The sequence below is a fragment of the Schistocerca cancellata genome, chromosome 1, assembly GCF_023864275.1.
Source record: "Schistocerca cancellata isolate TAMUIC-IGC-003103 chromosome 1, iqSchCanc2.1, whole genome shotgun sequence".
Lineage (NCBI taxonomy): Eukaryota > Metazoa > Arthropoda > Insecta > Orthoptera > Acrididae > Schistocerca > Schistocerca cancellata.
Genome location: NC_064626.1, coordinates 829,694,508 through 829,718,629, shown reverse-complemented (window position 1 = coordinate 829,718,629; position 24,122 = coordinate 829,694,508). Strand labels below are relative to the sequence as shown.

General features: G+C 39.9%; 1 protein-coding gene across 3 annotated transcripts in view; it reads right to left on the bottom strand.

Annotated features, from left to right (window-relative positions):
• LOC126188663 (circadian locomoter output cycles protein kaput-like) overlaps window positions 1–24,122 on the bottom strand; it is a 108,572-nt gene that overhangs the window by 51,470 nt on the left and 32,980 nt on the right. For all 3 annotated transcript variants that reach the window (XM_049930270.1, XM_049930286.1, XM_049930278.1), the window contains exons 10-11: window positions 8,366–8,472; window positions 8,135–8,282 (exon numbers count right to left, since the gene is read on the bottom strand). In XM_049930270.1, the coding sequence (XP_049786227.1) occupies window positions 8,135–8,282; window positions 8,366–8,472 (255 nt within the window). The remainder of the gene's footprint in view (window positions 1–8,134; window positions 8,283–8,365; window positions 8,473–24,122) is intronic.

The following is a 24,122-nucleotide window of genomic DNA, read 5'->3' as shown; positions in this document are numbered from 1 at the left end:
CTCACCCCACAGTACCTCTCATTGGTAGCTGCAAGGCTAACAGCAAGTAGTGGTGGCAGCACTGACTGCAAGCAGAGGCAAGGCGTGCGGAGGGGAGAAGTAGTAAGAATGAGAGAGTTGGGAAGCAGCGCACGTACTCGGCTGCACCCAGCCAGCGATGAAGCACGACATCTCGTAAACAAACAGTTTCATGCTACTGAGACAAAAACGAGATTTTTCAGGGTGAATACGTGGACACGGGAAAAAAAAAAATTCCCGGATTTCCCGGTTTAAAATACACTTTTTCCGTGTTAAGTGACAGTATACTTTTCCTCGGAACTGTAAAATTTATCAATTTATAGAGATTGCAACGCACTTTTGTAAGCCAGTCGTAGTTCATGTCACGTGATCTTGCCAGCCGATACAGCAGATATTCAAAGCAAAGGACACTTCATGTTGTCAGTCAATAGCATTATCACTGTTAAGTAGTGCGTACACACAAACAGGAAAAGTTAATGGTTTAAATTAATATACATAGTGTTGCTACAAGAAAAGCAAAGCTTTCACATACAATATTGGTATCAACGATTAATAAGCTGCAAGAGAAGCTTAACTTTCACGTATAACACTGATCTTCTTTGCGCGTGTTACACTTTAAGATACATCACACAAATGCGCCAGCAAAATTTTTAATAACGACATAAATGTATGATCTTCTGGGCTCGAAATTTTTCTAAATTGTCATCCTCAAAGAGTTGATTTTTAAATGAGAGTCAAACGCTCTGTGATTAAAGAAATTCATCGCACATAGTTCATCTTGGGTAAAGAAAATTTACTTTGAAAGTAACGCTTTTCAGTCAATCATTCACAATATTTTCCCGCGATCTGTTAGAAACAGGTTCGTTTCAGCAGTTGCCAGAGAGCGCCAATTACAGGCGTCATACCGCTTGTGCAGCTACGATGGTGCAAGAAGCCCGTACATTCGTACGTGTAAAACATTAAAAGATCTTACGTTATGTCATAAAAGAAACAAGACATCAGAGGATATTCCAAGAGCATCGGAATTTCATGAACCATAATAATGTGCATAATTCGATTTAAAGTGCATATTCATAGATCCAGATTCGGTTGTAAATTTTCTTGGAATACCAGTACTGTATTATTTCATTTTTGGTTCTTTATAATGGCACAATGCCATACTTGCAACAAGACGAAAACATGCTCTTTTGAAATGCAGAGAACAGTTGAAACTAGCCAATAGTGTAGAATTAAGCATTTTGTTACAAATAAATTGACTGCCTCAGCGGAAAAGATCAATAAAAACAACTTTTTTTTAGCAAACATACAAAAATAACTTCATTGTTCTGCAAGGCGATTAATGCTTGACTGAAATTGTCGCCTGGGCAGATACCCCGGTTCGCCCCTAGTGAATATGGCAGCTTGCGCACGACAGTAAAATTTTTCCGAATAGCATCTTGCTGCTACTGCTTATATAGCTAACAGACACACTTTAGTAGCCAGAAGCAAGAGAAGGTGCTACACACACGCGACACAACTGCGCATGCGCATGGGCCCGCATGCAACTGCTCACATGAATCTAATGTAAACAGTTGCGAAGTCACGCTCATCGAAGGCAATTTGTTGTTATGAAGCATTGCATAGTCTTCCTAAAGCCTCTGACACATTTAGCTGCTGCCAGATGCTTGTATGAGCACTGTGTTTTGTTGTTGTACATGGCACACTTCCTTTGCAACTTAAGTTTTACTTTAGTTTTTTTCTCTCGTTCATGTTTTATTGCTGCAGTATTATTCTGCAGTAGCGGGATACAGTAATATCCTTTGTTTGAGTATTATTTCTTACCAGTCAAAATGAAAAAAGTTTAACTGAAAACTAAAGCAAAAACATCCCAGAATTCTAAAAAAATTCCCGGGTTTTTCCCAGATCTCCCGGTTGTCCAGGTCGTATACACCCTGTTTTTCCATTATTTTCACCCAAATTTCCCTAATACATTTGAAATTCCCTGATTTCCAGAACTTGTGCCAGCCTTGGATGTATTTAGAGAGATGCACAAAGATGTCTTTCCGCAAAAAAATTACTGTAAGAATGCACTGTGGAAATATATTAGCACTGTGACAACAGGATGGAGAAGAAGCAGAAGTAGCTAGTGGCACAGCTAGCGAGGGGCGACAGTGTAGAGGATGTTGCAGCCTGCCCGAGGCCTGCTGCTCTGTACAGTCACGACAGTGATGGTGGTGGTGACAGACTGCAGTAGAGCAGTCCTCAAACCTTAACAGATTGGTGCACAGGTGTTCAAAGCAGTGTATAGTACTACTGCATAGACCACACTGATAATGTTTATGATGAACATGAACAACAAAACAGATACCACATTAACTGCAAGACACCCACTACCACCACAAATCTTACCTCTACATGATCTGTCACGACTGGCAAATGTAAGTTCGCTTACTGCCCTACTGCCTTCCTAGACTGCTCCATAGGTCTTTCCACACGCTGCTTGCCACACCACGTCTTTCTCTCAGACATATGGATAACATCACAGTTCCTTAGCAGAGGTACTAACCCTTTTGTAGAAAGAAGTGACAGTAGTATTTTTTTTGTATTCCACAGTTTATGGTGCTATACAACTTTTTGCGATTGTCACCATGCCACTGCAGAGCTGGAAGGCTAAAAAGCCCTAGATGCACTGAGGAGACAAAAATGATGGGACAGAGATATGCACATACGCATATGGCAGTAATATCACGTGGGAAGGGTATAAAACAATAGTGCAGAGGTACAACTGTCATTTGTTCTCAGGTGATTCGTGTGAAAAGGTTTCCGATGCAATTGTGGCCGCATGACAAGAATTAAAATACTCTGAACATGAATTGGTGGTTGAAGCTATAGTTTGCGTCACGTAAGGTGGCGGCCCAATTTTCGGCCGTTCTGTGCATCCCCGTCCACGAGTCACTAGCGGCCAATAATATTCATTCTCTTTCTGAGTGGCTAGCAGTGAGTTACAGCTAGAGAGCGAGAATCTCACTCCTACATGCTGCACTGTTTCTGCACTTCGTGACAATTTAATAATCCATTCAACTATCAATTTTTTTGTTTGTCTCTTTTTTTTCTTGTAGCAGTATAGCTGTGAATGTGTATCTTGTAAATGTTTAGGTGCGATTAAAAAAAAGTCAGGTGACGGCAATAAACGTGAAGTGCTTCACAAGCAGGCGAGGCGGATTATTTACCACATTTATAACTTTTTCAAATGTGAATTTAAAAGCAGGTCTCCTACGGTTGACATTGAAAAACACAAAAACCGACTCCAGAACCATGTGGTGCCGGCAAGAGAACTGTAAAGAGAATTTTAAGGGAAAGTGTCAGAGCTGTAAGAACTGTAGAAACAGTTTGTTTTGTGCCGCATGGAAAGCATCAAAATTGCACGGAACCTGTAACACAAATGGATAGTTTTAACAACGATGTTTTAAAGTGCTCCGTGCGAATGATGAATGCCTGACATGACAAAAACATGTTACAGTTATGCAAGCTTCAATGATAAGTTCTCCGTCGAGGTAAAGAATTTAAAAGACATTGGTCCAGGTATGTATGTTAAGATGAGAGTTTTTATTTCAAAGAAGTGACCTAGGTGCAGCATGAACTATATCCCATAAAGATTTACGACACAAGAGAAAAAAGTAGTTCAAGAGTGTATTACCTTGATGAAACATGGATCAATTAGAATCATTCCAAGAAGATCTGCTGGAAAATGAGTGATGGCACTGGCAGTTTTAAAGTTCTCATAGGGATAGGTTCTCAGATAATTATTCTGCATGCTGACTCTTCTTCTGGTTTTATTTCTGAAAATAAATTTGTATTCTTGTGCAAGAAAAACAGCAGTGATTGCCATTTGGCAATGAACACTGTCAGTTTCATGACGTGATTCCCAATTCTTGTCATACCTTGCTTCGAAGTCGGTTATTGCCAGCTATAATTCAACTGTTATAGAGAAAACAAAGTGCAAACACCAGAAAAGCGGACATTTTTCCCCAACTTAAAAATAAAAGTATTAAGCACCGTATAAATCACATTCGTGCTGATCTGCAGCTCATTGATTTACACTGTACAAGTCAGGTGACAGAACGACAAACTTGACTTCCTTGCACGTAAATGGGATCACACAGTTTTGGATTTACCCACATATCACTGTCATTAAAGGCCCATGAGGTTAATTTGGGCAAATGGTTTTAAGACTATGTGAGAGAAAAAAAATGTTCAACATAACATACAGTGAATCACTTTGTGCATGAGGTAATAGACAATGAGGCAACAGGCAACAGCCCACCTGTAGCGTGGGCACACTCTGTGTGGCATGCTGAAAAGCTTCAGAAAGAAGAATCTGACAGGGAAGTGATGGTGGATATAAGCCTTGAACCTATCGTCATAAATTTAAAATCATACTGTTCGGAAAGAAACTCAAACAAAACAAACTCAAACAGAAGTTACGATGGTATTGTAACAAAGTATAATATTTCTTAGTTTTTAAAGAATTGAGGTTTAAAAAAATGTGTCAACATATCGGTTGCACACATAATAATGAGAACTTCTTAGCCTTCTTGATTAGGACTTCTGTATCCTTTTAATTATCCAGACTATAATGTTCAAGAAGTTAAGATTCTCCCACCATGTTGTAAACCTCTGTCATTTCCAACGCACGAACTGATGAGGTCCTAAAATAACAGTAACTGTTACTTTTTGAGATACTGGTGGTTTTTGATGTAATCGGTCAGATTCCCTGGAGTTAATCACAGATGATGATTAATTGTTTGCTAGTTCAATGGATTGTAAATGCAGTCTCTCACTGTAATATCAAATGTGTTGGTTTACGCTCATAACGCCCATTAACAACGAAAAATATGACAACTTACTAAGCGTTTTTACAATAGCCTTTTACATTAGTCTTTCTACCACTAATTCTTTTTTACACGCAGTGATTACACTCAAACACACACACACACACACACACACACACACACACACACACACACACACCTTACACATTCTATTGAGCAGAAGCAGTTGTGAAGCAAATATAACGAATTTCGGTTCATGCTTGAAGTTAATTTTGTTGTCTATTAAATTTTTACTTATAATGCAGTTCAAATCGCAATAAATGGTAATTATTGCAAGCAGTTTCAATGTCATTTTGAGAAAAATTGTACTTCACATCTTCACAAAGCTGTGTCAGCTGTTCTCACCTCCCAGTGGCACGCAGAGTAAATCTGTGGAGCAGTGGATGTTAATTAGCGACGTGAATTAATATTTCACTCGTGATGATTGACTGAAATTGGTTTAAGTATTTGTCATTCCCCTCACACATTTGAACGTTTAATAGAGGCAAACTGGCCTGGCTCTTATCAGCAATACAGTTCGGCAACGAGGACTTTGTTTGCCCACTCCCAGCTGCCGCGCATGAGCAGTTCTCAGCCCCCCCCCGTGCTTCCTTTCCATTCTGCCCCTATGCGTGGAAGTGTCGTCCTAGGTGACGCGGGCTTTAGATGCATGGGACATTCCATTTTAGAAATTGTTAGGGAATTCAGTATTCTGAGATCCACAGTGTTAAGAGTGTCCCAAGAATACCAAATTTCAAGCATTAACTCTCATTGTGGACAATTCAGTGGCCGATAGCTTTCACTTAACGACCAAGAGCAGTGGCATTTGCACAGAGTTATCAGTGCTGACAGACATTCTGCACTGCGTGAAATAACTGCTGAAATCAATGTGAGATGTACAACAAATGTATACATTAGGATACTGCAGCGAATTTTGGCATTAATGGGCTATGGGAGCAGGTGACTGATGTGACTGCCTTTGCCAACAGCATGACATCATTTGCAGTGCCTCTCCTGGGATTGTGATCATATTAGTAGGACCCCAGACAACTGCAAAACAGTGAACCAATCAAATGAGTCCCAATTTCAGTTGGTAAGAACTGATAGTCGGTTCCAAGTGTGGGGCAGACCACAAGTAACCTTGGACCCAAGTTGTCAGTAAGGCACAGTGCAAGCTAGTGGTGGCTCCATAATGGTGTGGGCTGTGTTTACATGGAATCGACTGAGTCCTCTGGTCCAACTAAACAAATCACTGACTGGAAACGGTTATGTTCCGCTAGCTGGAGACCATTTGCAGACATTCATGGACTTCATGTTCCCAATCAACAACGGAATTTTTATGAATGACAATGCGTCATGTAACCAGACCACAATTGTTCTCAAATGGTTTAAAAACATTCTGGACAATTCAAGTGAATGGTTTGGCCACCCACTGAACATTTATGGGCCACAATCAAGAGGTCAGTTTGTGCACAAAATACTGCACTTGCAACACTTTCGCAATCAAGGACTACCACAGAGGCATCATGGCTCACTATTTCTGCAGGGGCTCCCAATACTTTTTGAGTCCATGAAGTGTTAAGCTGCTGCACAAACTTGCTGGTCAAATTGAGGTCCAACATGATATTACAATATTAGGAGGCATCCCATGACTTTTGTCACCTTAATGTATGCAGCATGTAAAAAAAAAACAAGGTATGTATAATTTTAGAGTGTTTAGAGGAGATGAAATGAAACTTTTCTGTGGGAGAAGAAAGCTGCAGTTGCACCATTTCACCAACAGAGTCCAAAAAGGTCTTGATGTTAGTAATGTTCAGAGAGAGTGTTCAAACTGCTGAGTGATGAATATTGTTCTAGAGATATTGCTGACTTTCTTTGCATTTCTTTCTGAGGGACGAGATGAAGCTTTTGGTGTACGAGACACTGACAGACACACCAAAAGGGCTGGCTCCACCCTCCTTCTGCCCCCCCCCCCCCCCCCCCTGCATAACTGTCCACAGTTGTCAAGGGATTCATGTGGAAACCTGTCTATATGACGGAACACAGTAAGTCCACAATTACCTGCCTCATCTACTGCAGCATCCTTGAAACTTTGTGACACACACACACACACACACACATACACACACACAAAACATAGCAGGGTAGAAATATATGCCTATGATAATGGTTTTTGCAGGTCTAGACTTCTCAAAATTAACAGAAATGTTTGCTTGCTTCACAGGCACCCACAATTTTGTTTCCATTTTTTTACATAACCCAAAGAATTGGATTATATTGAGTGTTTCGCACAAAGTTTGCTTTATGAAAGCAATCACCGTGACAAGAATTTTCAGAATTCTGCTTCTCTAATAGCTTTCAAGTATTTGCTGTATTTGTCCTATTACAGCAGTGAGCGGAATAGGAAAAGGTGAGAATATTCATTCAAAAAAGTGTAATAACAATACCATCTACACACCTTCTACTCTTCGTAATGCTGAAAATGCTAGACAATACAGATGCAGATTTATGTGAAAATATGACTTCACTGAAATCACTCAGTTTGTAAAACAAACTACTAGCAAATAAAGCAATACCACTCTTTTACAAATATAGTCATCATTTTCTTGATGTTTGTTTCTCCCAAAGAAATTGTTTTGGCTTTCTTCTTCCACAGAAGCCAGTTCAGGTAGCACAGAGGACTGGAGGAGGAGGCATAGTTTGAGTAGGTCATTTGCCTGTGAACTACATAAACTCTGTTCTCTGAGTGTTTATATCTGAACTACAGTTTTCTTTTGTGTGTGTGACTGAAGTATAACCACAAAACAAACACTGCTTTCATTTTGATGTGTATGGGAAAATCTCAAGTGGGGTGCCAAGTGTGCCATACTGTCAGTCCCATGTTCAGTGAACAGACTATACCAACATGAGGGACATCTACATAAATCCAAAGCAAGGCTCTGTGTCTTTCACTATCTAAGCAAATTATATCCTTATCAAGTTCCCCAATTTCCAGATAAACATGGTACTCTGCTCGCAAACTTCTCAAAGCTTCTCATAGCTTTCCTATTCCGTTATGTAAACTTTCTTTGTATTCTAATTTGGCTCCGTAAGTTTTACTCATTTGCCAGTTTCAGTATCATTACACAATGAATGTGATTCCCAACAAAAATATTATGGACACAGGAAAATAGTATAATCATGAAATATCAAACGTGTACGTTAACTTTGTGTGGTAAAATTGGAATGTGCAATGTATTCAACAGCAAGAAGGTCATGGGGCTCACCTGACAACTCTGTGTGTGCATACAATGAACTCTGGCTTCGAGTTCCATTGATGGTAAGTTATGTAGAACCTAGTTTGTAACCATATCCACTGCTGCCCTTTGGTCAGAAAACGATAATGGCAAGAAGTACCTTCTCCCTTCTGCATCACTGGAAATAACAGAAGAAAATGCCTGAATTCTGAGCAGGAATAACACAGGTTTATGATGAATAGCATTTTCGTTTATACTTACAAGCTTCATGGCATGTGACAACTTTCTCAAGATCATCCACATGGTAATAATCATAACCTGATGTACCCAGTACTTCAAATGGTAAATAGCCAATAATGGGAGGTGCTCTGAAAAGTATCAAAGAATGCAACTGCAATAACAATGTCATTTATTTTGAATGAATATTCAAAATTAAAGTGCCATACCAATATATCTCAAAGAAAAGTACAAGTAATTTATAGCTCACTTTATGAAAGAAATTTTTTTTTTTCAATTTCTCAGAAGTTTCCTTAAAATTACTTCGCAGGTCACACACATATTACACAGATTTCTAAAAACTAAATATGTGTGTTCTCAGACATTTAATGTTTCACACGACAACAAATGGGATTTACTTAGAATTACATACACTTGTTTCCTGCATACATTTTATTCACTTGCTCCTCCCAAAAGAAAACACTGGAGAATCAGGTTTGAGTTACGAAATTTCACTGCAAAGTTAAAAAATACAATGTAAGACATTCCTCTCTGGTTGAATACAAAATTTCCTCCCTGTCAAGATGCTGCTGATGAGGGCTGTATGTCAGGCACAGCATAGTTACTTAATGGTGTTTTCTAATGGCACATGAAACATTTGGAATTTATGGATACATGTTTTATCAATAGAACTACATTTTCAAATCTTTCACACAGAGACTTCATTTACTTAAGAAGCAGATATGCATCTACCGACCAATTTTGGACTCTCATTAGTACAAAACCATTCCTTTCTCAGCATCTTTGGAAAATCGAACAGATTATTATTCTCCGTAAAGCGACAGTTACTCTTCCACACAGTACATACATGATGTAATCAAAAGTTGTGAATAAATCCACAGGAAGAGGTCATAAGAACCCATTAGTTCAGGCATTCAGTCAGAGAGATCCCACACGTGCCTCTGCCATTGTTAACAATGTTATATGAAGAGATGTGGAAACATCAAGGAAGCACTAAATGCAGTCAGAGCTGTGGTAGGTATTAGAAATTAACTGCTAGGACATGTTTGTCAGCTTATAGCTTAACTCTACAAAACTACATGATGTTATCGGCAGTGAATATTTTTACAGATTAATGTCTTTTTATGCTTATGACTATAATTAAAGTCAAGCTAAAAATTTGGAAAATGTACCACAATGCAAACTGACATACACTGTTACCAAAATAAGACTCATTTTATTTAATAACAAGGAATCATAACTCTGAGATTTGTGGCAAGTTCCCCCGGAATGTGCAAATGTATGCACAAACATGTTATGATAAGTTACTACAGCATAAACAGTAGCATAGCTTCACATTAATCAGGGAAGTATCACACAATTGACACATGTCTTCTTAAACTAGCCATGACTCCCAGCAGTACATAATATAAAAACACGATAAAAGTGTGATAAACACACGTGGCTTTGATGCAGACCTGCCATTAGCAACATTGTGCTTGCTGGTGAAGTACAAGCAGCTGAGGAAGCTTGGCCACTATGTGTTGCTGATCAGAAGCACAGTTTACAATGGTGAGTTACAAAGCTAGCAGCAAGATATTTAAAATTCTACATAAGCCAAAATAGGATGAGTTAAAATGTAATTTAAAGTGAATTACAGCAAACAAATGGGTCCACAGTAAAATATTAGTTATAAATGCCAGCTCTCAAACAGGTGTCTATGATTATGCTCTTTATGGGTATGCTGCCGGATATGATCGTCTTCACTACAGTGAAGACGATCATATCCAACAATATACCCGTGAAGAGCATAAACATAAAGACGCCGTGAAAATCTCTGGCATCACAGGTGTCTATGATGAATATTAACACATAACGAAATTAAATGAAAGCAACATATTTAAACACAAAAACCCTCATGCACAATTGAGTCCATGAAAACAGGGTCAGCAAGATGCACACACCTGTGAGGAAGACATGGGCAGCATGGGAACATGGACGGAAAATAAACGGACAGAGTCAGAACATCAGGATGCTGATTTACCTTATTGTATAGTAGCACGACAAAGCTCTCCGTTTCTGTTTGCACACTATTTCTTTTAATATGTATTTATATTAATGTTTTTCTAGGCTGCTTGGCCTTTATATTGCGAAAAATAATGCCTTCCAATGGGAAATAACTTACCTGATGCACTGGCTGACACTTTTATTACTGACTTATTTCACAAACTGTGAAAAGCAGGATATTTCCTATAAACTTTATGTGGATGATACCTTGATGATGCTAAAAGGTAGTGCAAATAATACTGATCTATGCACCCCAAAATTAGCTTAACCACCAAAATAGAGAAAATTAATTTCATCAACCATCTGGGTCTGATGACTGCTAAAACTACCAACAGACATACATTCAGTATTTATAGAAAACCTAAGTGCACCAATAATAATATTCAAGCCAAAATCTGTCACCCAATTCTGCATAAAATAGTGTCCTTTTTACTTCCACGATATAGTGACATATTCACTTGCCATTAGACAGCCAAGAAATATGTAAGAAATTACACTTTTTAAAACAAATAGCAGTGGCAAATGGGTACATAGAGAGCTTTCTCATGAGATCATGCAATAAGATAAAGAAATAAGATTGACATAAACACTCAAGGGCACAAAAATGGGGAAGGTGACTGAACGACATACACTGAAGAGCCAAAGAAACTGGTACATCTGCCTAATATCATGTAGGGCCCCCACGAGCATGCAGAAGTGCTGCAACACGACAGGGCATGGACTTGACTAATATCTGAAGTAGTGCTGGAGGGAATTGACACCTTGAATCCTGCAGGGCTATCCATAAATCTAAGAGTACGAGGGAGTGGAGATCTCTTCTGAGCAGCACGTTGTAAGACATCCCGTTGCTCAATACTGTTCATGTGTGGGGAGTTTGGTGGCCAGCGGAAATGTTAAACTCAGAAGGGTAGTCCTGGAGCCACTCTGTAGCAATTCTGGACATGTGGTGTGTTGCATTGTCCTGCTGGAATTGCACAAGTCCAACGGAATGCACAATGGACATGAAAGTATACAGGTGATCAGACAAGATGCTTACGTACGTTTCACCTGTCAGAGCCACATACAACCGTATCAGGAGTCCCATATCACTCCAGCTGCACATGCCCCACACCATTACAGAGCCTGATCTTGAACAGTCCCCTGCTGACATACAAGGTCCATGGATTCATGTGGTTGTCTCCATCCCCATACACATCCATCTGCTCGATACAATTTGAAACAAGTCTCGTCCAACCAGGCAATATGTTTCCAGTCATCAACAGTCCAATGGTGGTGTCGACAGGCCCAGGCAACATGTAGAGCTTTGTGTTGTGCAATCATCAAGGATACACGAGTGGGCCTTCGGCTCCCGAAAGCTCATATCGATGAAGTTTCGTTGGATGGGTAGCATTTTTGATGGTCCAGCATCGAAATATGCAGAAATCTGCGGAAGGATTGTACTTCTGTCAGGTTGAATGATTCTCTTCAGTCGTCATTTGCCAACTATAACACGATGTTCAAACTAACTTAAATCTTGATAACCTGCCATTGTAGCAGCAGTAGCCAATCTAATAATTGTGCCAGACACTTGTTATCTTATATACACACTGCCGACTGGTAGCACCGTATTCTGCCTGTTTACATCTCTCTGTATTTGAGTATGCATGCCTATACATTTCTTTGGCACTTCAGTGTATCAGCTCGAGAAATTACTTAAGAACACAACTGACAGACGCGGCTTCCAAATAAATTATACTCCGAAACTGCAGCTTGAATATAAGACAAATAACAAGTAAAGTAAATCTGAAAATTCAGACATTCACAAAATACACTGCAACGATTATAATAAATTTTATACTGGACAGATGGATATAAATTTTGATACTCGTTTTAGGGAAAACACATCCACAGAACAAAACTACATTTGTACAACACTTTCCTGAACACAAATGAACACAGGTTACAACATGCAGATCGTATATACTGCACCAAAAGGGAAATAGACATCTATGGGTATAAGAAACACCACCCAGCTAAAATAGTGAATGAATTTACATCAAACGCCTATTTTTCATTGTACAACAGGCTCTTGAAGTTCCTGCGCATCCTGATGTTATGACCCTGTCCATTAATTTTCCATCCATGTTCCCACGTCATCCATGTCTTGCTCATGGGTGTATGTGTCTTGTTGACACTGTTTTTGTGAGCTAATTGTGCCTGTGGGTTTTGTGTCTTGGTATGCTACTTTCAATTAATTTCATTACTTATTATATACACCACAGACACCTGTTTGAGAGCTGACTTTTGTAAGTAATATTTTGCTGTGAACCCATTTGCATTCTCTAATTCAGTTTTAATTATATTTTTAACTCATTCCACTCTGGCTTAGGCAGAATTTCAAATATTCTCTCTCTGGCTTTGTAATACAACATTGTAAACTGTGCTTACTGTCAACATCACCAAGTGGCCAAGCTTCCTCAACTGTCTGTAGCCTTAACCACAGCGTGTTAATGATGGCCCTACACCATGGGACATGAGCATTCACTACAGTTTTATCATGTTTAAATATCATATGGTGATGCCAACCATGGCCATAAAATTTATTTTCTTCTTTTACTAAGTTTGTAGGAGACAGATATGTTTATTAGATGTTTCTCAGGAACTGTGAATAAATATTACTAATTATATTGCAGTCACTTATCATAATGCTCTTATTCATAAATATGCACATTCTTTTTAGGTCAATCTGATTGTGATCATAGCAATTAAAATTGTTTACTGAACTGAGTAAAAAAATTGCAATCATACACTATTGTTCCAAGTATGTCTTCATAAATCTTTGGGATGACGATGATGATGATGATGATGTGTGTTGCTCATGTGCATGATCAATCCACCTAAAAATATGGCAACTATTCAGCATGTTTCACAAAGAATAGGAAACAAATTGAACTTTCAATGTATCAGAATTTTTGGGGGCAGTTTCTACATCTGTATCTACAAAGATCTCTGCAAGCCACCATACAGCACATGGCAGAGCGCATCCTGTACCACTATTAATCATTTCCTTTCCTGTTCCATTCAGAAACAGCACAAAAGAGAAACAACTGCCTATATGGCCTCCGTGTGAGCCCTAATTTCTTGTATCTTATGTTCATGGTCCTAAGGTGCAATGTATGTTGGCAGCAGTAGAATAGCTTCAAATACTGGTTATCTAAATCTTCTCAATTGTGTTTCTCAAAAAAAGTCTTCTTCCCTCCAGAGACTCCCACTGAGATCCTGAAGCATCTCCATAACACTTATGTGTTGATCAAACCTACCAGCAACAAATCTAGCAGCTCGCCTCTGAACTGCTTCGATGTCTTTCTTTAATACGACCTGGTATGCATGCCAAATACTTAAGCAGTATTCAAGAATGGGTCACACAAGCATCCTATATGTAATCTCCTTTACAGATGAATCACTCTTTCCCAAAATTATCCCAATAAACCAAAGTTGACCATTCGCCTTCCCTACCCCAATTGTCACATGTTCATTCCATTTCATATCACTTTAGAGAGGTATGCTCAGATATTTAAATGACATGACTGTGTCAGGTGGGACATTATTAATACTGTATCCAAACACTACAGATTTGTTTTTCCTACACATCCGCACTAACTTACATTCTTCTACATTAAGAGCTAGCTGCCATTCATCACACCAACTAGAAATTTTGTCTAAATCTTATCTTCAAACACTCACTCATCTTCAGCACCTTACCGTACACCACAGCATTATCAGCAAACAACCGCAGATTGCGTCCACCCTGTCCACCAAATCATTTATGCTCATAGATAACAGCAGTAGTCCTATTACACTTCCCTGGGGCACTCCTTTGTTTCTGGTGAACACTCACCATCAAGAACAACATACTGGCCCTGTACCTTAAAAAGTCTTCTAGCCACTCACATACCTGTGAACCTATTCCATATGCTCATACCTTCATTAACAGCCTGCAAAGGTCACTATGTCAAATGCTTTCTGGAAATCTAGAAATATGGAATCTGTCTGTTACCCTTCATCTATAGTTCACAGTATAACATGTGAGAAAAGAGCAGGGTTTCGCATGAGCGATGCTTTCTAAAACCATGCTGATTCACGGACATAAGCTTCTCGGTCTCTAGAAAATTTATTACATTCAAACTAAGAATATGTTAAAGGATTCTGCAGCAAATGATGTTATAGATATTGGTCTGTAATTTTGCGGGTTCATTGTTTTACCCTTCTTATATACAGGACTCATCCGCACTTTTTTCTGTTTGCTTGGGACTTTGCGCTGGGCAAGAGATTTGCGATAAATGCAAGCTAGGTAAGGGGGCAGTGCTAGGGAGTACTCTTTGTAAAACCAAACTGGGATTCCATCTGGACCTGTTGATTTATTTGTTTTCAAATGTTTCAACTGCTTCTCTATGTCAGTGATGCTTATTACTATGTCGTCCATACGAGCATCTGCCCGATGTTCAAATGATGGTATGTTTGTACAGTTCTCCTGCATGAAAGATCTCTTGAATGAAAAATTTGAAACTTCAGCTTTAGTTTTGTTTTCTTCAATTGCCACTCCAAACTGGTTCATTAGGGACTGGTTGGAAGCTATTGATCTGCTTAGTGATTTTACACAGGACGAGTATCTTCTTTGGTTCTGTACCAGATGTTTTGCTAAGGTATGATGGTGGTAGTTGTTGTACACTTTGCATATAGATTTTTTCGCAAATGCACAAATGTCTACTAACCTTTGCTTGCAATCATTTGTGTATTCTCTTTTGAATTGGGGGTGCAACAGCCTCTACTTCCTCAGAATTTTCCAAATCTTATTATTAAACCATGGTGGGTATTTTACAGCCTTAATCCACTTACTAGGTTGATAGCTCTCCAGACCATGATTTACAATCTGCTTAAACTTTGCCCATAATTCCCCTGCAACTACCTTACTGGAAGTAAGTGATGTCAAATCACTGTGTAAGTGAGATGATATAAACTGCTTATCTGTTCTTTCTAGCACATCTGGATATTTACATACTACTGACCACAGACATTCTTTGAATGACTATAGAACTGTCACAACGGAATTGAGTGGCTGATAAAAATTCCAACAATTAATTTGGTTTCACCTACACCTGCTATCTGCGACCAGACAACTTCCCTGTCAAACTCAACTTTGACCTCAGTAGAGACAACATTTTTGGCAACTGCAATGAACACTCCCACTCCTATGGTCTCCATTCTCTCTTTCTGATACACACTCCATGATTCCCTAAATATCTCAGAGCTTTCCACCTTGAGTTTCAGCAAGCTCTCAGTCCCAAGAATGATGTGAGTGCAAGAACTTTCCTGGAGGGCAGTAAATTTGGGAACTTTGTTACGAATACTTTGACAATTTACTGATAAAATTTTGACAGCTGAAATGTCTTTCCTCTGAACTTGGTCTGCCTTTCCTTGTTGCATATCGATTGGTGAATGTTCATCAGAGTACCTCAAACTACCAACTAGCATAAAAATACCAAATATGCTTTCCACAAGTACTCTGCTACCTGAGTAGTTGCTCCCTTTGTATAGTTCAGCACTAACCTATCAATGGAATCCCACAAATCCCCACTCTTTTAGCACAGGTTTAGAAATCTGCACCAATGTGGTGCAGAGTCAGCGAAGCCTTTGGTTGAAACCCTCCACTCAGCTCAAAACCAAAGGACCCTGATCAACTCTGGGAACAAAGATGTAAATTGCAAGCTCTGCTTGTAACCCAAGTGTGAGGCCAGCAGCCTTCACCACTCCTGCCAGCCCACCTGTATGAACTGAGAATGGCCTCAGAACCCATGTGACAGGCATCGTTGATGCTGACGTGAGCCACAACTTGCACATGACTGCACCCTGCACACTTGATAGCCACAGGCACAGCTACCTCCACATTTTGAATGAGCCCCTCCAGCAGATATACTCAGTGCACATTGGCTTTCTTTTACAGCCCTGGATGCTTTCTGTCTAAAAAGCTCCATAACACGTCTAGCGTTGGAGCTCCTGATAACTAGTAAACCTCTCCCTGTTCGTACCTGTTCAAGCAGCAGCCACATGTCCCCACAGGGTGAATGGGCAAGAATGGGCAATGCCAGACGGCCTGTCTCCACATGGCCCTCCACCTCAAGTGACATGAAAGCATTAGCACCCACCACTCACCCTGCAGTGAGGGCAGATCTACCATGTCAGGTCCACTGCGAGGTGGCTCAGCAGGAGCCCGTGGGCAAAACAAGCAACACCTGAGGTGTCCCATGCAATGCACAAGATTCTCTGCCACAGCTACGTTCTGAGGCAGCACCCTGAAGGTGACTGGCCATAGCCAAAAATGCATTCAGCTGTTCCGCGAACTGCAGTCAGCTACCACTGGCTCTGCATGCAGCATGTACACATCCTATCAAGTCTACGTGAAGAAGTAGACTGCAAAAGTGAAAAAATCCTAGATATGCAGCTTGCTACTCTCTTGATGTGTCACCAATAACATTGATGCATTAATAAGCTATATAGATGGCTGTTCAGAAGAAATGAAAACTGTGCTACTGACTGAAAGAATTTACAATTACAAAACTGCAAGATTAAACCTATTAAACAGAGAAACATGCACAAAATTTAAGAAATACACTACAGGGAATACACGGGAAAATATAAACACTTAACCTGGTTCTCCGAATGTTAAATACTGTTACAGTAGCAACAGAAAACCCTGTATGTTGGCATTCTTAGTGTAATGAAGAATAATTACAGAGGCCAATGAAATTTTTTTTTTTTTTACTTTGATAGCTGATCTTTATAGATTTTTATGAGCTGAATCCAAATCTAGCCTTAGTTTTTTTGTATCACCCATAGTTTTCGAGCAATATGCTTTTTATTGTAAAGTATAAAAATCATATGCTATATGGTAAATGGGGAAATTAATGAAACACTTTGTTACAAAATAAGCATGGTTTGTATTTACAGTAAGCTACTTAAAACAATGAAGTGGTAGCCTATGTGTTAACAGAGGTTTTACTTGTCAGCTGGAATTGGTTTGTATTTTCTTTCTTTTTTTTCATTGAAGCTTCTTGTGTTGCTTTTTCTATGATGAGTTGCTTGCTGAACCTGACCAACAGTAGTCCCCCATCATGTTGGTGTTCCTGCAGCCTTGGTAGCGTTTCTCCATCACTTTAATGTTCTGGTGAAAACGCTATCCTTGCTCCTCACTAACATCTCTCATATTGTCTGGGAAGTAACCAAGGTGGCTGTTCAAAAAAGTGAACTTCCAGGCTCGTTAAACATCCTAAAGTTTCAAACTTCTTTAACATTGTAGCTATAATAGAAACATGTTTTGGGTCTTTTTTCATGTCCTACAAACTTTGTAACAATTTGCTTGAATGATGCCCGTGCTTCTTTCTCATTTAAGGTCTCTGTAGATTCAAAGTTAACATCAAATATCAATTTTCTAATGTCAGGTCTGACAAAGACACCTTCTTTTAGTTTAGTGTCAAAGGTATGGAAACTTTTGGCAGAGATATTTAAAACATGGTCCATCTTTAGGCAAAGCCTTTACAAACTGTTTCATTAGGCCTAACTTTATATGCAGAGGTGGTAGGAGTATGTTTTTTTTTATCTACTAGGTTTTTGCGTAGAATGTTCTTCTCACTAGGTTTTAAAGACTCCCTCATAGACCAGTTTTGGATCTACTACATTTTTGTGTAGAATGTTCTTCTCGCCAGGTTTTAAAGACTCCCTCATAGGCCAGTTCTTTCTGCACCAGTGTTGATCCCTAGTCCTACTGTCCCATTCGCACAAAAAGCATGGAAATTTGGTAAAGCCACCTTGCTGACCAAGGAGCTTGCATGTTACTTTTAGATCACCACATATCATCCAACCATGAGCAGAATAGCCTATTTTATTTAGCACTATTACTAGGTTTTCATAGCTTTCTTTCATATGAACAGAATGTCCAACATGTATAGACGCATACATGTTACCATTGTGTAACAAAACAGCCTTTAAACTAGTTTTGGATGAATCAATAAACAGCTTCTAGTCTTCCTTTTTGTATTCAATACCAAACTCATTCATCAGATCAGGAATGTCTGAGCAGTACACTAAATCATCTTCTTGTTGAAAGAAACCAAGGAAATTGCAGATCTCTCTTTCTATACATGTATATGCTGGTTCCAACCGCCAATAAGTTCCTATTCTTTTAATCTAGAGCCAAGCAATTTGGCTTTTCCTTTTGTTAAGCCCAGATCCGTAACCAAATCATTAAGCTCGGTCTGAGTAAACAATCTGGGCTCTAGATGTTCTGTATTACAATGGAATTCATCATCAGGACTTTCATCTAAATCAGACTGTACATCAGAAAATACTTCTGTTGGAATAGAATTTAAATCATCTGGTGGTTCCGGAACCGGCAAATCTACACCATTCCCTACTGGTCAGATGGCAGACGGATGGTTAGGGCAGCTTATACCTTCTTGTTTTTCGAATTATGGCACTGCAAAAGTAGCAATCATCGGAATGATTTCTTGGCTCTCTCCATATCATAGGAACAGCAAATCTAAAGGCTTTTTTCTCCTTTTTGGACCATTTTCTCAGATCTTCAACACACACATAACATACCTTATGCAGTGCCCAAGATTTATCTTTATCACTAAGTTTAGATCCAAAGTAAGATAGATAAACCTTTTTCACAAAGTCTGTAATGTTTCTTTGGTGTTTTTTAATCACAAATTCATCAAAAACATAACAAAAACTGTCAGCAGAGTTTTTACAACCACGATTAGATGATGTACTGAGCACACGTACAGGAAACAGGAAAATGAGGTTAGGTTGACAGTAAACAAAACACCATCTGTTAACACAAAAATAGACTTGACCTTTTTTGCCACCAAATGTTTTTCAGCAGTGCTACCAACATCATCTAAATTCATTACACCTCCTTTTTAAATTATTTTAACTACATAAAAGGTGTAAAATTCTTTAAAAATTGCTTAATTTAATAAATATAACTGTAAAATGTGAAGAAATGGTGGGTGATACAGTTTTTAAGTATCCTATTTGGATTTCCCACCCTAAAAAACATAGGAATAAGGTATTTTCAGCAAAAAAGTTTTTCCGTCGTTGGCCTGTACATACTATTAACCATGTAGTACACTCCTCAACAAAAACATGATTGTTGCTATACTTGAACTATTTATATTTTCAGCCTGCTATATTGCATATGGAACACCATACACGCACATCAATACTAATTTCAATACCAATTAAACATCTGCAGGTAATCAATATTTATAGCGTGTCCTTTGGACACAATGCTAACAATATATATTGATTAGACAACAACATCCAATGTTTTGGGAATTAATGGATTCCGATAACTATCACACAACTTATTCAAGAGCTGGCCAACAGCAACAAATAGCCAACACATTTTTACAAGTGTGTGTGTGTGTGTGTGTGTGCGTGTGTGTGTGTGTGTGTGTGTACGCGTGTGTGTGCACCCATGCACGCTCATGCGTACACATCCTACTCCAACCTGTGCTAAAGTCATGGACCACACACCTGTTAGATATTACATGGCAACTGCAGCCTGACAGCTTGTGTTACTGAGAGGCATAGCAGTCCTTATTCCTATGTGTTAGGAATCATATGAACAATAACAGCTATCTCAGCAACACTGTAGGGACTGCAGTATTGTCTTTCCACAAAGTAGCTCCTTATGCCACATTTGGGTAGGGCAGTGTCTGACCAGTTGTGATGAGGAATGTATAAATCTTCTTCAAGGAGAGATGGGTGCATTGCTTCACAGCCCTGTGAGTTCACCTGATGTCTCACCCATCAAACAAGTATGATTCGTTGGTAGCATTATGGTCCTCCAGTAACCACTGTTCATTTAAAGTGACCGCTCATACAAATTCTGTGGAGGGAAATTCCTCAACAACATATCCATATGCTCACTGCCTCCATGTTACAATATTTAGAGGTTCTAATGAGGGCTTCACACCATACCAGTTCATCAAAACCAATGGGAATGCATACTTTTGTAATCCTCACATTATGTATTGTCACATACTTAATCTGGGGTATAAAATTTATTTCAAGCATATGTATCCTCCTTGATGCTGAAATTTTCACAAATGTTAATGCAAAGATATAGAGGAGTCTATTATTGTGCACAACACCATGTTCGGTATTAGTAAGAATTCAGGTTTTTTTTTTTTTTTTCTCCTTGTTGTGTATTAGGACTGTTGGCATGACCTTGAAATAAAAGCAGTTTCAAAGCACGTCGGAGTATGAAGCACTACAATTAGCCACTGCATTTGCCAAATCTCCTTCCACTAGTACACACTTTTTTGTTTCACCAAATACATGTGATACATTCTCCTGGAGATTAAAATTGCGACAAATCATAGAAAATTTACTGCATTCAGATAATAATTGTAGAGGGCACCTATGTCCCCCACCAGCAATCAAGTATACTCTTGGGAATAGCTGTAGTTGTCTCTAAGAGCTTGGATTAGAGGCTTCATGCCATGATAGCTTGAACATTGTGTAGTCAATAAACAGAATGCTGAGTGTCAGGTTTCTGTCAACAGAAATTTGATATGTTTCATTCTGGCAGGTCAAAATCAATATTCAACAATGGAACTTGTGACCAAATGCAACTATACCAATTAAACTTAGAGGTAAAATGACAAATTAATTCTGGATTTTCCACGATAATTCTCATAGAACAAAAGTGATTAAGGCAAGGATGGGCATAATAATGATATTCAGAAAAAGAATTTTGATCATAAAAATTTGTGAAAATAAAAGATTTTGTTTTTGTAACAGTAACAACTGATCATTCTTAGGCAGCAACATGATTCCAGGACTTAATAGGTGAGACAAAAAATACACGATACCTATACTTCAATTAAAATTACTTTGTGATTAACATTTGAATGAGTCAAGTGGTAGGGCAAAACTCAGCCAATCACAACTGTTTCTTGGGCTGCACATGATTGCTGTGTTAACCATTCTGCAAGCAAGAGCCTTGTCAGGTGATGCATCCCACAGAGGTTGGGAGGGGGCCAGCCGGGGCCTCTTCCAAAGGCTGGAGCAGAAAAGCACCACCAAATACGCAATGATTTTTGCACATTCTATTATGCCACTATAAAAATAGTTTTATGCCAATATGGCAAAACTATATCCCCTGCTAAAGTTATTACTTTGGTAAATATTTTAGTTTTTGAACTAAAATATTGAAATAATAATGCAAGATTGATAATATTTATCAAGCAAACATAAATAAACTACTTGGTCAAAAACTTTGATTCTTTTGTATCTTATACTCTCATATTGAAGTGTGGTTTCAGTGGTTGCAGTATTGAGATGTTTTGAAATTAAGAAACCTGTACCAATTGATTCAGAGAGCTTGCAATGAAAAATGTGGTCATTTGATTTTTTTTTTTTAATACACTCCTGGAAATGGAAAAAAGAACACATTGACACCAGTGTGTCAGACCCACCATACTTGCTCCGGACACTGCGAGAGGGCTGTACAAGCAATGATCACACGCACGGCACAGCGGACACACCAGGAACCGCAGTGTTGGCCGCCGAATGGCGCTAGCTGCGCAGCATTTGTGCACCGCCGCCGTCAGTGTCAGCCAGTTTGCCGTGGCATACGGAGCTCCATCGCAGTCTTTAACACTGGTAGCATGCCGCGACAATGTGGACGTGAACCGTATGTGCAGTTGACGGACTTTGAGCGAGGGCGTATAGTGGGCATGCGGGAGGCCGGGAGGACGTACCGCCGAATTGCTCAACACGTGGGGCGTGAGGTCTCCACAGTACATCGATGTTGTCGCCAGTGGTCGGCGGAAGGTGCACGTGCCCGTCGACCTGGGACCGGACCACAGCGACGCACGGATGCACGCCAAGACCGTAGGATCCTACGCAGTGCCGTAGGGGACCGCACCGCCACTTCCCAGCAAATTAGGGACACTGTTCCTCCTAGGGGATCGGCGAGGACCATTCGCAACCGTCTCCATGAAGCTGGGCTACGGTCCCGCACACCGTTAGGCCGTCTTCCGCTCACGCCCCAACATCGTGCAGCCCGCCTCCAGTGGTGTCGCGACAGGCGTGAATGGAGGGACGAATGGAGATGTGTCGTCTTCAGCGATGAGAGTCGCTTCTGCCTTGGTGCCAATGATGGTCGTATGCGTGTTTGGCACCGTGCAGGTGAGTGCCACAAAAAGGACTGCATACGACCGAGGCACACAGGGCCAACACCCAGCATCATGGTGTGGGGAGCGATCTCCTACACTGGCCGTACACCACTGGTGATCGTCGAGGGGACACTGAATAGTGCACGGTACATCCAAACCGTCATCGAACCCATCGTTCTACCATTCCTAGACCGGCAAGGGAACTTGCTGTTCCAACAGGACAATGCACGTCCGCATGTATCCCGTGCCACCCAACGTGCTCTAGAAGGTGTAAGTCAACTACCCTGGCCAGCAAGATCTCTGGATCTGTCCCCCATTGAGCATGTTTGGGACTGGATGAAGCGTCGTCTCACGCGGTCTGCACGTCCAGCACGAACACTGGTCCAACTGAGGCGCCAGGTGGAAATGGCATGGCAAGCCGTTCCACAGGACTACATCCAACATCTCTACAATCGTCTCCATGGGAGAATAGCAGCCTGCATTGCTGCGAAAGGTGGATATACACTGTACTAGTGCCGACATTGTGCATGCTCTGTTGCCTGTGTCTATGTGCCTGTGGTTCTGTCAGTGTGATCATGTGATGTATCTGACCCCAGGAATGTGTCAATAAAGTTTCCCCTTCCTGGGACAATGAATTCACGGTGTTCTTATTTCAATTTCCAGGAGTGTGTGTGTGTCTATATATATATATATATATATATATATATATATATATATAATAGAGGGAAACGTTCCACGTGGGAACATTTGCTTGTGTCTGTGTAGGTGTGGATGGATATGTGTGTGTGTGCGAGTGTATACCTGTCCTTTTTTCCCCCTAAGGTAAGTCTTTCCGCTCCCGGGATTGGAATGACTCCTTACCCTCTCCCTTAAAACCCATATCCTTTTGTCTTTCCTTCTCCTTCCCTCTTTCCTGACGAGGCAACCGTTGGTTGCGAAAGCTTGGATTTTGTGTGTATGTTTGTGTTTGTTTGTGTGTCTGTCGACCTGCCAGCACTTTCATTTGGTAAGTCACATCATCTTTGTTTTTAAATATATTTTTCCTTCGTGGAATGTTTCCTTCTATTATAACCATATACCAAACAAAAGCGCTGGCAGGTCGATAGTGTGTACCCGTCCTTTTTTCCCCCTAAGGTAAGTCTTTCCGCTCCCGGGACTGGAATGACTCCTTACCCTCTCCCTTAAAACCCACATCCTTTCGTCTTTCCCTCTACTTCCCTCTTTCCTGATGAGGCAACAGTTTGTTGCGAAAGCTTGAATTTTGTGTGTATGTTTGTGTTCATTTGTGTGTCTGTCGACCTGCCAGCACTTTCATTTGGTAAGTCACATCATCTTTGTCTTTAGATATATTTTTCCTTCGTGGAATGTTTCCTTCTATTATATATATATATATATATATAATCACAGTCTGCTGCTCGGTGTCACAGTTCAGTTTATCACATCACTCAAATCCACAGTCTAAGTTGGTGTTACAGTTACAATGACTGTAACAACATTAAATGGAATGA